This window comes from Myodes glareolus, chromosome 4 (assembly GCF_982192425.1).
Source record: "Myodes glareolus chromosome 4, mMyoGla1.1, whole genome shotgun sequence".
Lineage (NCBI taxonomy): Eukaryota > Metazoa > Chordata > Mammalia > Rodentia > Cricetidae > Myodes > Myodes glareolus.
Window position 1 is genome coordinate 22,085,524 of NC_142029.1, and position 16,192 is coordinate 22,101,715.

Below are 16,192 nucleotides of genomic sequence, written 5' to 3' on the forward strand. Positions count from 1 at the left end.
AGCAGGTGTGTACTAAGTTGAATGTGGGTTTGGCTTTGCCACCATCTCTTTCTCTTTTTGCAATTTGCTTCCAATGAATTCAGACATCTTGGGAACGTTAGACAAACAGAAGGAAGCTCCTCCTGTAACATGGCACAATTACCAGATCATTCTCTCCCATGTCACCAGAACAAGTGACCATTTCTGATTCTTTCATTAGGTCCTGGCCTCAAGTTTCATCTCCAGGGAACAGGAAGCAATCTCTTCAGGAAGACGCCTGATGTTCTGTAAGGACTGGGGACGGGGAGGGCCGTACCAAGTTAAATAACACAGAGCCCACTGTTTTCAAACAGTACAAAATATGTTTTGCATGCTTGATAAACGTGTTGCACCAAAATTTAATTCCCTAGTTAGTACTGGGGAAAAAGCAGAAAAGATGGAAATAAGAGGAGAAAATAAGGAAAGCAACATTTACAAACAATCACGTTTTTTATGGTCATATCAGTTGGCTGAAATGGTATTGCTTTTTTTTTCTTTAGCCAAGGTAATTGCAGAGACTCCTCCATCCCCACATTAAGTCCACATGTAAAACCCAGAACATACCTCTGTGTAAAATCTTTAAACTCCACAAATAGGTAAGGCCTTTAACAACCTAAAATTACAAAAGAGAAAACAGTATAATTATGGACGCTATAGGAGATGTTCCACAGTTAAATGAAGCACACATTTTCTTTTAAACCACTGTCAAACTGAACTTGCCTCTTGAACACTTCCCTATCTGTGTGCTCTCTGGGGTACCAACTGCAGAGCTCCATGGTCCTTGTTAGTGAGCTCACTGCTCTCCAAAGACTGGGTGTGTCAAAGAGAAGAGATGAATATGTGACATGGAACAACTCGGAAGGTCACATGCTAAACCCTCAGGGTGGGAAGGTTAGGAGAGAGACAGAAAAGAGGAATAAGGACTTTAAAAACAATTTCCCAATATTTCTGAGCATGTGTGTGGTTTTTCCAGACAGGGTTTCTCTGTGAAACTGCCCTGGCTGTCCTGGAACTCGCTCTGTAGACCAGGCTGGCCTCGAACCCACAGAGATCTGCCTGCCTCTGCCTCCTATGTGCTAGAATTAAAGGCATGCACTACGCCATTTGGCCTCTGAGTGGTTTTTTAAAAAAGGACTCTATTTATTATGATTTTATGTATGTGAGAGTTTGCCTGCATAAATGTATGTGCAATATGTGCGGGCCTGGTGGTCATGGAGGTCAGAAGAAGGCATCGCATGTCCAGAACTGGAGTTACAAATAGTTGTGAGCTGACACATGGGAACTGTGAACTAAACCTGGGTCCTTAAGGGCAAGCGCTTTTGAACTGCTGAGTCATCTCTCCAGTCCCTGGGTGATTTTTAAAAGCCATGCTATTTATGATGAAGGAAAATTTTTTACTTTTACTTTTTGGTACTGCCAAGGGCCTGTGTGCGCTCAGGAGGTGCTGTACCAATGAACTAATTCTAGCCCAAGAACATTTTAAGAAACTGAGTCATGAAAGGAAGCAGCTGAAACAGAATTCACCTTTCCCAGTAGCAGCTAGGAAAGCCTGATCAAGATTCCAGCCCTTGAATGGCAAACTTAGCTGATGTGAAGAAAAGAGAAGAAAGCACTGGACCAAGCTAAAGATACATTTCAGCCAGATGTGTCAAACTTCACAGAACGACTCTGGCCTAGGCTCTGTGGAACTCCTGACATGATTTTCAAAACTTTTCTGCAACTTTAAAATAAAATAAAAATGAAAATGATTTTAAGAAGGTCTGTAATTACAGCAGCAGGGAAGGATGGAAGGCACCGAGGTGACCGCAGCAGGCACGCTTGCTGGACAAACCATGCATGTGGAGGACATACACAGACAGCATGGGGCACAGGCCAGAGAGGAAACAGGTAGGTGCCACTGCATAAATGCCACCCGATTAGCCTCCTTCACTGCCAGAGTTAGAGTGGGCCAAATGAAATTCTGAAAAAGACCCGAACTATACAGGTTGCAATTACTACCTTCTATGTGGGAAATTTAATCAGGAATTGCCATTAGGATCTTTCAATCTTGAGCTGAGTATGTGCTCATTGGTAAAGGGTTTGGCTAGCAGACAGGAGGCCCTGAGTGCAGACCCTAGTACCACTAAACAAATAAATAAATCTTCCAAATATATATATATATATATATATATATATATATATACATACAAGTGGTTGTTACATGAAATGCACGTTTTATTCATAGCACATGAATAGAAACTTACATTTTCAAGGTTTACTATTCATAATTGGATTTAAAAGAAAAACAGTGAACATACTGCTGTTACTCAAAATGTACTTACAGGTATTGAAAAGCACTTATTATTATAGAAAATTCTGGATGAGACAGGACAATGTAAGAAAACCTACCTTGGTGAGAAGTAACTAAGTAGTTTGTGTACCTCAAACACGGTTTTAGAGAAAGAGGTTTGGGCTCTGTGTGCAAAGGTTTTGGTTGATAAAAATGAAATGACTAACAGCAACAGTAAACCACAGACATACAAACTGAGAAAATTTCCAAATGTTAAAGATCTAGGAAGCCAACTCCCCGTCAGTTAATGCTGGAAGAGGCCAGCCTGTTTCACCTCTCTCAGAGAGCAGGTACTAGTGGTGGAGGTGGGGATCAGCTGGCTGACACAGTGAACAAGTCCATTCCGTGCTTATCTGGCCTAAGAGAACAGAATGCATTTTATTTTTAATTTTTTGAGACAGGGTTTCTCCATGTAACCCTAGCTGTCCTGGAATTCACTCTGTAGACCAGGCTGGCCTCAAACTCACAGAGTTCTGACTGCCTCTGCCTATAAATACATACAAATGTTACGATAATGAAATTAGAATGTGAATTTAACATAAAAGCATAAATAATGATAGTCTTATCAATGGAAATAAGACAAACTACTCAAATGTTTATAAAAGACATCAGCAATGAAAACAGCTTCTCCTTGAGTAGAGGAGTGTGGGGCGTGAGTAAGTGGGGTTCAACTTCCTGACTCAGAAGCTCAGCTGTGTCCTATGAGACTTCCTGTTACAGGATGTGTGTCACTGACGTTAGTGCAACAGCAAATGACTGATGAGAAGACACAGACAAGACACAATTATTCAACAGATTCAGACTGAAGGTTGTAAAAGAAATAGAAAACCAATTTTATGATATTGGATAAAAAAGTGCAATTTTGGTACAGATTCAAAAAAGAGTCATTATTGCTCCGACTGTGAAAATAGATGATATAACCCTTGAATGTGTGTAAGTATCCATTTATAAATGAGCAGAAAATCTGTCCACTAATCTAGAGTATCATTGGTATTCAGCAGGCTAGGCTGCACACAACCACCTAACAAGGCCTTGACACTAACAGTACTTATATCTGCTGTCAATCATTCACTCCTTGACATGTCAAGTACACGTCTTTTCAGGGACAACGTCAATCAACATTAACATTAGCATTCAAAATTCAGCACAGTATGCCACTGCTTTAGACATAAGAGGGAAATAAATGTGGGGGAGTAGGCAAAGGCACTCTTCTTCCTAAGAATCCAGATCCAATGGGCAGCAGGGCAGAAGCTGCAGAGCTGGGAGGCTAAGATCAGGTACTTCCTATGGATTTCTTCAAGGGAAAAACATTCTCTCCTCATATATCCTACATGAGAAAATTTGAGTCACATTTCACAGATGCTGGATTACTTGAACCAGGAAAATTAGGTCCATGTTGGGAGATATGAGTAGATCTCAGGCTGCGCGCAGCGGCACATGCCTGAAGTCCTGGGGAGCTGAAGCCTGGGGAACAGCTGAGCCCAGGCGATCAACAGCAAGATGCCACTTGAAAAAAGAACTCTGAAGCCACTGTGTGTTTGTGTATGCTTCTCCACTACTCTTTCATTCTTCTTCACTATTCTCACCATTTTTTCTCTCTCTCTCTCTCTTTCTCTCTCTCTCTCTGCTTTAACCTTGTTTTCCCTTTAATACCTTTTCCTCTCCCACCCCCCCCGCCCCACCTCTCAGAAAACAGAGTGAAGGAACAATGGGTCTGGAGACAGACCACCCTGTACCTAGGATAGCCAGGGTGAGTTACTAAACTGTGCTAACCGTTTTGCTTAGTATTGGCGTGCTCAACCATCCCCATCTTAGAGCTGCTCAGGCGGCGTGCTCGTACATAAGTAGACCACAGAGACTGGCACTCTAAGATGCACACAGATCCATCGGATTCTGTTGCTGGAATGGACAGAGCTGAGACTATCTGTATGTGCCTTCTTGCCCTGGCTGAGGAATTCAAAGGAAAGAACTGATGCCACCTTTGGGGAAAAGTCATCAGGGAAATGGGAACCAAAACAGGCTGTCTGTATGCGCATTTTTCAAGCCACGAGGGTCAACCTGTCAGGGTGATAGCTGCTAAGATCCTCATGGTGTCAGACGCTACCCCTGGGCCAGAGTGGAAAAGAATCATCATGTCTGGGGTCTATCCAGAGCCCTCTGCCTGACACACACACACACACACACACACACACCATGTTGAAGGCACTACACAAGTGTAGTAGGCTATCAGAAGAGCAAAGTGTTTCTTCTACTCCTACCGCCAAAGCTCTCACCACTCTGCCCTGCAGCACTGCAGAGGCAGAGGAAGGAGCCTGGTTTTGTAAGAGACTGCTCCTGATTCCAAACCACCAACCCTGCTTGAACCGGTATTCATGTTAATACTTCTTGCTAAAGTATTCTGCAAAATTTTCAATCACCCAAAAGCAAGCAAACCCTGTACTAAAGCTGGCAGCTTTTCTGCTGACTCTTCACTTTACAACCGGGTTGGATCAGAAGGCCCAGTGGCCTTGTTTGTGCTCTACACGGGAGAGAGGCAGGATTGACGAGGCCAGGGAAGAAGACGCTTCTTTACTGAACAGGGTGGGTTTCTATTTTCCCAAGTTCAACAGATGATGGGAACACAGGACATGCAGACTCCCCTGCTTTCCAGCCGCTCTCTCACCTATTCTTGCCATTTATTATATGAATGACTATACTCTAGAGCCAAGAACTGCCAAAAGTCACAAAGCAGTCGTTCCCCTCGGAGATTAGAAGAGGAAAGGAAACATTTTTATTTTAATCTAAAACACTGATTTCAGCACTGAGACGGCATCCTGAATAATCCGCCTCATGTGCAGATTAGAAGCTGCTCAGCAGAGGCAGCATCAGAAAGGAGAGTGCTCGTCACCCTGGGCAGTTCACACCAATAATTAGAAAGAAAAGAGGAAAGCTGTGAATTACAATGAACTGCGCCTGAGTAAGTGTCCATGTTGGATTAAAGAATTTGAGTTGTCAGTTTGATGTATAATGAATGTGAAAATAAGCCATTTAATTAAATGGTACATGATATAATCACTTTGTTCTGCATTAAACCACTTAATTTAACAGAGCGTCTTTACGTTAGCAATTGTTTACGATTACAGCACCCAGTGACTCTCCTTAGACATGGTTAGCTTACATTATTCCAAATCTCAAATCTGGACTTACAAAATAATGCCAGTTTAGATGATATAATTTGTCTATTTATTAGTGAGTAAAGAAGACAGGAAAACTTCTCATCATAAAGGGCCCAGAATCCTAGATTAAAGTCTCGAAAAGATAAGATAAAGCATAAACCCAAAAGCATAAGAAGACTGCAAAACCATCTAATAACAAAGACATTTCGTTCATAGACTGCTTTTACTCACTTAAATTCTTTACAAATTCTATGTCTATAACTAAAAATGTCCCCTGTAACAGTTTTCTCTTTGATGAAATTAGAAACCTCGGCACCAAGGTCTCTGCAATTACAAAAAGAGACAGAAACAATGGGCGGTGAGAAGGACCCAACAGTCAGCTGGGACAGACAGAGAAGGGACACATCTGAGGACAAAGCAGTGGACTTGACAGGAGGGACAGAATCATCAAAATTCTCTTACGCTGAAGCCAGTATACTTACTGCCACTGCAATTCTTCCGAGGACATGCTCTGGAATTTTCCTATATACATCCAAAGATCCCCCTGTGGAGACAAAGATCAGTGTTAATACAGTCCAATCACCGGCGCCGTGCACTGGCCTCTCCTTCGTGCTTGGCTCGTGAGAATGCGGTTTCCACATTCGTGTGACACACACCAGATACAGAGAGCGAAGAGGGCTTTTAGTTCTACTTTTATGAATGACATAATTGTTATTCCAGAAGAACATGGCCAGCTACTTCCCTTTAAAAATTGACAGTCACTAAAACTGAAGGAAACTAGAGGAGGGTAGAACCTGCCCTTAATGAAAATGCAGATGTAAACAAAACTGCCCAAAGGGACCCGATGGTCACACTTGACATGCTTCACGTGCCACCTTTTCACAGGGAAACCTGGAGCCCTTATCTTAGAATTTCCACATGTATCAGACAAACGTGGGTGGGCATGCATTTCAGATACACACAAAGACTGGCAAGCAGGAGCGCAATGCTGTTTTCTAAGAGACGTTACTCAGGACATTAGGTAGCGTGAACAGTAACTAATCAACCCTGGCTCCTTGACAACCATGGAAAACAATGAGGTAAAAACGAAACTAATCTCTTCAAGTTCTAACTTGTTTCATTTTAAGCTTGCTTATCTATCTATCTATCTATCTATCTATCTATCTATCTATCTATCTATCTATCTATCTATCTATCTATCTATCGTGTGTATGCATGGGATGTGTGTGCCCACCTGTGGAGGTCAGAGGTCAACTTCTAAGAGCTTATTTTCTCCTCCCACCGTGTGGGTGCTGGGACTGAGCTGAGGTCACTAGGCTTGGCTTTCAGGTGACCTGACCCGCAGCACCGTCTCACTGATTCTCTATTTATTTTTAGACTCACTGCCTTACTGCTTTATCTGTCAACTTCAGCTTGTGCTAAATCACCTTTGACATTTTCCAAAACTGAAAAACCACTAGACGGACTTGTCTGCTGCCCTTCCCATGCTCTTCTGAGAGAAGTGTCGGCAGAGAAACAAAGGACACAGCAGAGCCCTCAGAAGCAGGAGACCCGCCAACTAGATGAATGCTCCGTGGTTCAGTCCTTGTTGATCTTCTGTTTGTATGCTTTTGACTTTGAGACAGGGTCTCACTATGCAGCCCTGGCTGATCTGGAACTCACTCTGTAGACCAGGCTGGTCTTACAGTCAGAGATACACCTGTCTCTGACCTCCAATCAGCGTGTGCCACCATGCCTGGCTAATCATCCTTAGACTGAAAATGAGAGAGGATTTGGGTTTAATTCTTACCCAGTTTCATTATTATTTCTATTCTAAAGATTTAGCCAAAAAGGGCAACTAGGACTTTAAGCCAACTGTAGCAACAGCATCACCACAGTCCCGGGATTCACCACAGTCCAGGAATCATCACAGTCCCCGGATTCACAACAGTCCCCGGAATCACCGCAGTCCCTGCAATCACACCAGTCACTGTCCCCGGAATCACCGCAGTTCCTGGAATCACCACAGTCCCCGGAATCACCCCAGTCACTGTCCCCGGAATCACCACAGTCCCCGCAATCACCTGTCACTGTGCAATTCCTGAGTCGGCTGTTTTGAGAGCCCAACTCGTGGGGAAGTATGACCAGGAACGGCGATAAACGGTCGTCTCAACAACATGACTTACATACTCTGCAGGGGAGGAGTACTTCACTCGCTAACAGGATGATGAGAACTAAGCTAATAACACATAATATCAAACTGAGATGCAGTCTTTCATGGCTATGAACAGGGTACCCAGGATATTTGGGAAGTAACTTTTTTTTTTCTGTCAAGGCTAAAATTTCATATTTATGATGTGACTACTGATGACTTAAAAAACACCTATTAAGGTTTGAAGATGAAACATGTCACTCTTCCAAAATACAGTTAAGGACATGTTCTGTGCAAATAGGCTATTAAGTGTGCCACGTTCCCTAAAGCTACCATTCTGTTCAAAACAGTCCACGTATCGCAGAGCTACAGCTTCCTACGTATGATGAAAGCAGGTGCAGGAAAATGATCACTCCTCTAGGTAACTTCTGCTCGCCGCTCCCAGGCTCTGAGCACAGGCTGAGTAGCCAGGTATAAGTAACTTTGTGCTGTGGCTCTCAGTGCTACTGGGGCGAGGCGAACAAACCAAACAAAACACTCATGTGATGAGCGGAAACATCCTTATTTACTAAAACAACATTTTTATTATAGATGCACTAAAAGCGAAAGCAGCCGCGCTCCCACTGATTTTTCAGGTAAATTGGTAGGGGCACGGATGAGTAAGTTCAAGATGAAAAGCTTCGCGTGTGACATCTGGGAAAATGACAACAGCAGCTTACTAGTGCAGTTCCTTGGGAAGCCAGTGGACTCAACACTCACATGCACCAACAGGGAGGGGATTTAGTTCTATGCGAGTTACAGAAGAGGCTGGAAGGAGCACAGACAGTGGTCTCACCAAGCTCAACTGGAAGTCAAAGGTGACACAGCAACCATTATCAACAGAGTGAGGAAAGAGGAATCTTATTCGGAGGTAGCTCACTGGAACCCGGAAACACCCCTATAGTGCTCAGCCGCCCATGTGGACAGGTCTTTATGTAGCTGGCTCTGTGTTGTTGCTGTGCCCTACCCCACCCACGCTCACAGAGGTAACTAGGAGGTGGAAAAGCCACTGTAGATGCACTCAGTCGAGACGGCCTGAGATTCCAGTGAGCACCCTCTCAGCAGGCTCTCCGGCAGAGGGTCTGTAGTGAGCACCCTCTCAGTAGGCTCTCCGGCAGAGAGTCTGGTAGTGAGCACCCTCTCCACAGGCTCTCCGGTAGAGGGTTGGGTGAGATCGTGCTTGCTCTCACCGCCGGTTCTATTCTCCACACTGCTCCAGAAGGCGACTCTCTGACTCAGCACAGCAGAGATGTGAGGCCAGGAGCGCTAATGGTGAAGCCCCAACCTTATTTGACTTTACTTGCAACTGAGCCCCATAAATGCAAACGTGACAACCGCACTCACGGGGCAGCAGATGGCAGAGCTCAGAGCAGACCCCAGCAAGCCTCTGAACATCACCAAACAAACCCACTCCCCTCCCTCAGAACAATACATGGCAAGTGGGGCCCATCTTTAGATGACTCTTACCTCTCCACATATGGTATGATGACACAGACAGTGTCATGTGGCCTGAGGTTTGTTATTCACGACTGTTTTTTTTGACTGGAGTGGGGACGGGACCTGGGATCTCAGACACTGAAGCAAAGGCTCCTCCACTGAGCTACAGGTCCAGGTCTTACTTTAGGCAAGCCCTTTTGGTTCCAGCGTTGGAACTTTTAGCTCCTTATTCAGGTCACAGGCTTGCTCCCTGTGAGTGTCACTTCTGTCTTCCCTGGCCACCCCCACCCATCACAACCTCTTACTGTACTGCATGCCACCGCCCACATGGTAAGCCAGAGGAGGACTGCTCGTGGATCAGCAGAAACCCACGCAGTACCGAAGAGCTGCATGCTCCTGCTCCTAGATTAGGCCACCTAATCACTTAAGCAGACCTAAGGGTCTGTGTTACCGTATTACAAGATCTAAACTGCAAGTAGTGTCGTTGTATGCAGGATAAATATACATAGGAAGTGAGGAGTGAGAAGCAACAACACCATCCTGATAATCTGATCGGACCGAAATGACCACAGTCATTGTTAATGTAACAGCAAAAATAAAAACAATTAATATATATTGGGAGCATGGGGGTCATGGGGCAGGGTAGAAGGGGAGAGGAAGAGAGGGAAGTGGAGAAAAATGTATAGCTCAATAAAAAACAATTTAAAAAATTAATACAAGGTCTCTTTTAAGTTTCTCCTAGCTGAAAATATAAAAGCCCTTTCCTTCTTTGCAATGTAGGCTTTTCTTTGGGGGGGGGGAGGGTATAATTTATTCCCATGGTGATAACTCAAACATGTCCATACTCTGAGATCTTCCATTTCTGAGTTGATTTTGTTTTGACTGAGTATAAAGATAGGTTACATTCTTCTTCTAAAAAACTTCCCAATGTCTTCCTAATAAATTCAGCCTCCACCTTAAACTCCTTGCTATAGTCTCTGAGGCCTGTGAGGTCTTGCTTGGTCTATGCTCTGACCACTCAGCCCTCCTGGCCAGTCTCTGGTCCTTACAACATCACTCTCGCTACCATGGTGGTCTTGTGTTCATCTGGGAGCACTAACACATGCTACTCTCTCTGCTGGTAAGAGCATCCCAGCAGTGAGCCTTGACCAGCTCATTAGGGCTTCTGCTCATTGTCACTTCTGTCTCTGATGCCCACTCGGCACCTGTGTGCGCTACCAGCCCGCCCATCCTGCCTTAGGCGCTCACGGTTTATTCCTTCCTGAGAATGTACTGTATGTCCTAGAATATACCCTGCAAGGACAAGGTTACTCTAAAATACGTGTCCTGTGAGGACAAGGACTAAGTCTTGGTCACTGTGGAGTCCACAGGTTTACAGTGATATCTGAAAGAAAACGCTTAGTAAATATTGCATATAAATCACATTATGAGATAAAAATAAACCAGAGAGGAAGATGTCAAGAGACTGGACTGCACAGGAGAGAATGAAAGTTGGAAGGTAATACACAGAGTGATGATCTTGTGTGCTTTGTTGTATATGACCAGAAGACCATATGCTACAAATCACCCTATTAGACAACCATGTTTAGAAACCTATCAGGAGGTAGGATGCTAGCCCTTTCTGCACAAAACAGACTATTAATACTTAGAAATGACATGAACAGAACAGGAACTTGTGAGGTTAAATGCTACAGTAACTGAAAGACATAGGACCAATAGCATGAGATGGCATAAGAGAAATATAGGGCAACATCTCTACCCGTTGAGCTGTCTTGATGGCTGGGGATATTTCCACTCTTGGTCACTTGTGAGCAACATGGCTGCTGTCTCACTGCGGCACACTACTGAGTATGTATGCTAGTCAGTTCTCCTGGGCTTCTGTAGCAGCAGGCTTGCTAGGTCCTGTGATAACTCTGTTAACTTGTAAGGAAATGTTCTAGTCTATTTTATACCATTTCAGATTCACACGAATGTTGTCTGAGTGTGTCTCTCAGTGTGTCTCTATGTCCCCTTCTCTATGTCTTTGCCAACACTTATTATCACATGGTTGATTTTGTTTTGTATGTATGCATGGTCTCAGATGTGAACATGTACTTAGTTTTGATTTAGGCTTCCTTAACAACCACTGTTGACATCTTTTCACGTGGTTGTTGACCATTGTACATCTTCATTTAAGAAATACACATTCTAATCCACTGTCTGTTTTTTAAGCGAATGACCTGTATTTTTATTGTTGATTTGCAACTTTTTTTAGTAATTACAAGTAACTGCAAATGATCTGAACACTGACAGACAAGAATAGCTCTAAAGTTCCTCAAAACTTAAGAGTTGCCACAGGATCTGATAACTTTGCTATCATCAAGTCTGATGCTGATTCCGGGGACCCACAAGGTGGAAGGGGAGAGTCAGCTCCCATAAGCTGTCCTTTGACATCCAAGAGCAAGCAGTAGCACACAAGCATACTTGTGTGTGCATGCATTCACACGCACAGACATGTGATAAAAATAAATACTTTTTAGATGTGAAAAGTGGAAATATCCTAAGTGACTATCAACTAAAGAAAAACCAGTGCTGTGCAGCCACTCAATGAAATACTCTTCAGTGGTGAAAAGGGATGGTGGGCTGCTACTGCCACTTCTATGGATGAACTTGGAAATGATATACTAAGCAAGAGACACCAGGCACAAAGGCTGCAGACTATAGGACCCTGGTGACTTACAATGTGCAGTATCCAGAATAGGCACATCCACAGAGGAAGGAAGGAGCCCCATGATTGCCGGGGGAGGGGGAATGGAAGGGATGAGATGGACAACTTATGTTGGCTGGGGATTTCTCGTTAGAATGTTTTGAAATTAGACAATAAGTTGTAGGTTTCAAAAAGGTGAATTTCATGGCATATGAATTCTACCTTAATAAAAAGTGTTTTGTTTTGTTTTGCTTTTTGAGGCAAGATTTCTCTGTGTGGCCCTGGCTGTCCTGGAACTCACTTTGTAGACCAGACTGGCTTCAAACTCAGAGATCCACCTGATTGTGCCTCCCAAGTGCTAGGATTAAAGGTGTGAGCCACCAACACCCGGCGAATAAAAAGTATTTTACTGTAACTGAAACATTATACAGATCTCAAATGGTTCAAAGAGTGGCCTGTACTAGGATTATGAACCAATGCTTTCTAATCAGTGTCCACCCACATTACCTATGTGGTTATATGATTTGGTATCATACCAATGATACCCACAAGAGTGCTTGTGTGTTTGTGTGTATGTACCTGAGCGAGTGTACATACCTGTGTGCATGTGTGTATTTGTGGGTGTGTATGTATGTGTATGTGTGATGTGCATGTGTGTATGTGTGGGGCATTGTGTGTTTACCTAAAGAAGTAGGAAAGTGTGCCTGTGTGTGTGTGTGTGAGTGTGTTATGTGGGGGGGGAGTATATGTGTGTGGTATGTTTGTGAATGCATGTATGTGCAATGTTTATACTTGTGTGTATGTGGTGAATATGTGCAGTGTGGATGGTGTGCATACCTAACAAGATAGAAAGGTACAATCATTTGTGTGTATTTGTGGTATATATGGCATGTGTGTAGTGTGGATGTGGTGTATATGTGTGGTAATTGTATATGTATGGTGTATGTGTGTGGTATATGAACCTAAAGAAGAAGAATTGCTCATGTGTGTATATGTTTCCATATGTGTGTATGTATAGTGTGTATCTGTGGGTACATGTGGTGTGTGTATGTGTGGCATGTACGTATATGTGTTTGTATGCAGTGTGTTTGTTTGTATATATGGTACATTTGGGTGTGTATGGTCTGTCTATGTATGGTATGTGGACCTAAGGAAGTAGAAGGGCACGTAGGCTGCATTTTAACAGAGGCTAGATACTTAAAAACTGACCTTGTAAAAGGTGGAAATGTGTCCAGATTAATGTGGATAGCCAATAATAATGAAAACACTTCAGTGACAGGATTCCAGAAGTCTGTACTCTGTCACAATATTCAGATCAAGGAAGAGCTACCGAAAGCAGTGAACAGAAAGCAGGGAGGGCAGGACTGAAGTCCAAAGAGAGCCAAATGCATCTTGGCTAAACAGCTGTGTTGAAAAACAATTTCTTGTCTAGCAATTAAGAACCTATTTCTTTCTGAAAGACACAGGACATTGGGTTAATAGATTTCTTTAGAAGAAAATCTGTTTTGGCGACTGAAACATTAAAAGAACAGAACATCTGTTCCCCGGCAAAGGCACGCTGCACAGAAGCAGCGAGGACCACGTGCCGACTGGACCTGCGTGTCGTCTGTTTTTAGTAAAAGGAAACCAACTTGCAGTCATGAAATTACAGCCCAGCTTCAAATATTTAACACCAGGAACCTTTTTATAGGAAGGGACTTGCTAGTGTAAAGAAAACAATAATTAACACACTTCAATCATTCTAAAATTTACTTGACATCTATATCAAAACCAAATTTAAGGCAACTGATTCCAAACGCCATTTTGAATATAGTTTAAAGGGAAGAACTTACCATCCATGAATTCTGTACAAATTGAAATCCTGTTTTCTACAAAAAATGCCCCGTAAAATCCTATGATATATGATGAGTCACACTGCAACAAAAACAAGACAAAAGTGGTTTAAAACCCGGAGCTGACACATATACATGTTTATAGATGAAAGTGACCAAGAAAAAAATTACCTTATAAAGAATTTCCAACTCAGACATGATCTGCTTCTGCAGCTCCAGTGTAATGTCTAACAGAATAACCTGAGTACAGACAGACAGACAGCAGCATCAGCACCAACGTGATGTCTACAGAATAACCTGAGTACACACAGCAGCATCAGCACCAGTGTGATGTCTACAGAATAACCCGAGTACACACAGCAGCATCACAGACACACAGCAGCATCAGCACCAACGTGATGTCTACAGAACAACCTGAGTACAGACAGACAGCAGCATCAGCACCAGTGTGATGTCTACAGAACAACCTGAGTACAGACACATGGCAGCATCAGCATATGTCCACCTTTAATTACACAGCATGTGGAACACAAAACCTAAAGAAATGTGGTAGTTTCTTTATGTAACATCCCCCCTGTCCCCAATTATAGTCCCCAGTACCAAGACACTGTCTCTATCTGCCTAAGCCTTTGTACAGGAGGAGGCGGTACAGAAGTGATTGATGGGACCCTGGAAGAAACCAGGTCTCAGAGGTCAGCATTAATGGCTTTAAAAGTCAGTTAAGTTATAACACTCAATTTATGTGCCCTATTTTAGCCACACTGGCTATTTTCAGAAGAAGATCATTAAAATAGAAGCACCCTGTGAGCCACAGACTCAAAGATAAGCAGAAGGGGTGGTAAATAGAATAACATTTTAAAATGGGATTTTTAGAAATAAAAAAAAAAATCCTGCCACCTTCCTTCCTTCCATGTGTGTAATGCTTCTTTACAAATGCTGACAGTTGAAAGCTGGACAGGGTCGCAGGTCATCTGACTCCCACAATTTGCCAGGGCCCCCCTGAAGTGTTGTGGTTTTCCTTAAGTATCTGCCATTAATGTGTATTTTTATGACACAGAAATATCCATGTCTGTGGGCCTAAACTTGCCTAGGAGACGCTCCAGCTTATCTCAGACTCCTCACTCCTCGGCAGGTGTGTGCACTGGGGCTGGAGCTCAGCCCTTCTCACAGATGCTGGTCAAGCGCTCCACCACAGAGCCACAGCCCAGCTCAGCCACCACCTCCGGTTAATATGCACATTGTGCATATTCTTAGTGCTGACACCCATTTAAGTAAGAAAGAAAGGTGTGCGGGATGGGGTGGGGGTGGGCACTGCCTTTTCTGTCAATGCAGACCACTAGCCAACACTGTGAAATTAATACCAACCTACGGAGACCTTTTCTCTCCCCCAACTGAGAACCTTGCGTGAGTTTCTGTCACCTGGAAGTAAGATGTAACTCCAGAGCACCAGGAGGTTATGCTGCAAGCGAACCCCTTCCCTCACTCTTCCTACACAGCTGCCTTCCGGCCACCCATACCGCCTTACCAGTGTTTCCTCTCTCCACTCCAGTCACTGATTACAGAAGCTAGTTTGACCTTTTAGAGCCAGCTTGAATGCCTCACCACCTCCACACACCCACCTCAAAGCCCTTCATCAGAACTCATCTCCGGCTTGACCCTTCCTCATCTTTACCGCACTCGGCTTCAATGCCCCGGACATCTAAAAGCTTCCAGTGCAGAGTGCTATATGCTTCAAGGGCAAGGGGGGTCTGAGCGTTTATTCCTCAGCACCCAGCACCAGGGCCCACAGTATCAACCGGTCACTGAGAAGGGCCTTAGTTAAAGTGTTCCTCAAGGACAGTCCTCCAGATGTGCTGTTATTACACACGAGGGAACTGGATCATGTGATGTCTGCAACTAAACCAAAAACCAAAGACACGGACATCAAACAAACCAAAGTGCCGCATTGACCAAGACTGGGGCGGGGACTGTGGTATTCATGGAGCTGGTCCACTGCTCTAATCGGTTTGGAGCTCTCTTCCATAACCCAGGAAAGCAAATCAGGTCATTTTGCAAATCTGAGAAGGGAAGCCATCTCCATGCCACCACAGAGCATATCGAGGCACTGTTTTCCAGGGGCCTGGTACTTGGGGAAAGGTTAACTCCCTCCCTGGGGCATCCTTGCCAGTGAGCTTCAAAACTGCTAAAAATGAACAGGCCAGTCCTTCCTCGGAAGGCAGTGAGGAAAGCACAGTGAATGGATTTTCCCTTTGAACTTTGAGGTCGAGGTGGACGGCCCGGGTCTTCACTCCTCAAGCTGAGCCAGAGTGCTCCAGCTCCTAGAGAACGGCTCAGCCTGCACGGAGGTACCTGCCTGCCTTCCCTCTGCTCTCCCTCTGCTAACACCTCCAGGACACACGAGGATGCGCTGTCAAGTTAAATACAAGCAGTCAACTGACTGAATTATAATTTACTCTGTGCTCAATTTAAATTAGTGTGAGACTATTAAAATATACAGTATAAATACGGCAATTCATCACAAGCTGTCATGGATGACTTCATTTATTTGCTGGAGTGGCATGCGCT

At 43.9% G+C, this 16,192-nt stretch overlaps 1 protein-coding gene across 6 annotated transcripts in view; it reads right to left on the bottom strand.

The window, feature by feature from the left end:
* The window catches only part of Map2k5 (mitogen-activated protein kinase kinase 5), a 230,621-nt gene that overhangs the window by 129,286 nt on the left and 85,143 nt on the right, over positions 1–16,192 (bottom strand). For all 6 annotated transcript variants that reach the window (XM_085689209.2, XM_048423691.3, XM_048423693.3 and 3 more), the window contains 4 exons: positions 13,799–13,867; positions 13,628–13,709; positions 5,985–6,046; positions 583–631 (listed from right to left, as the gene is read on the bottom strand). In XM_085689209.2, the coding sequence (XP_085545335.2) occupies positions 583–631; positions 5,985–6,046; positions 13,628–13,709; positions 13,799–13,867 (262 nt within the window). The remainder of the gene's footprint in view (positions 1–582; positions 632–5,984; positions 6,047–13,627; positions 13,710–13,798; positions 13,868–16,192) is intronic.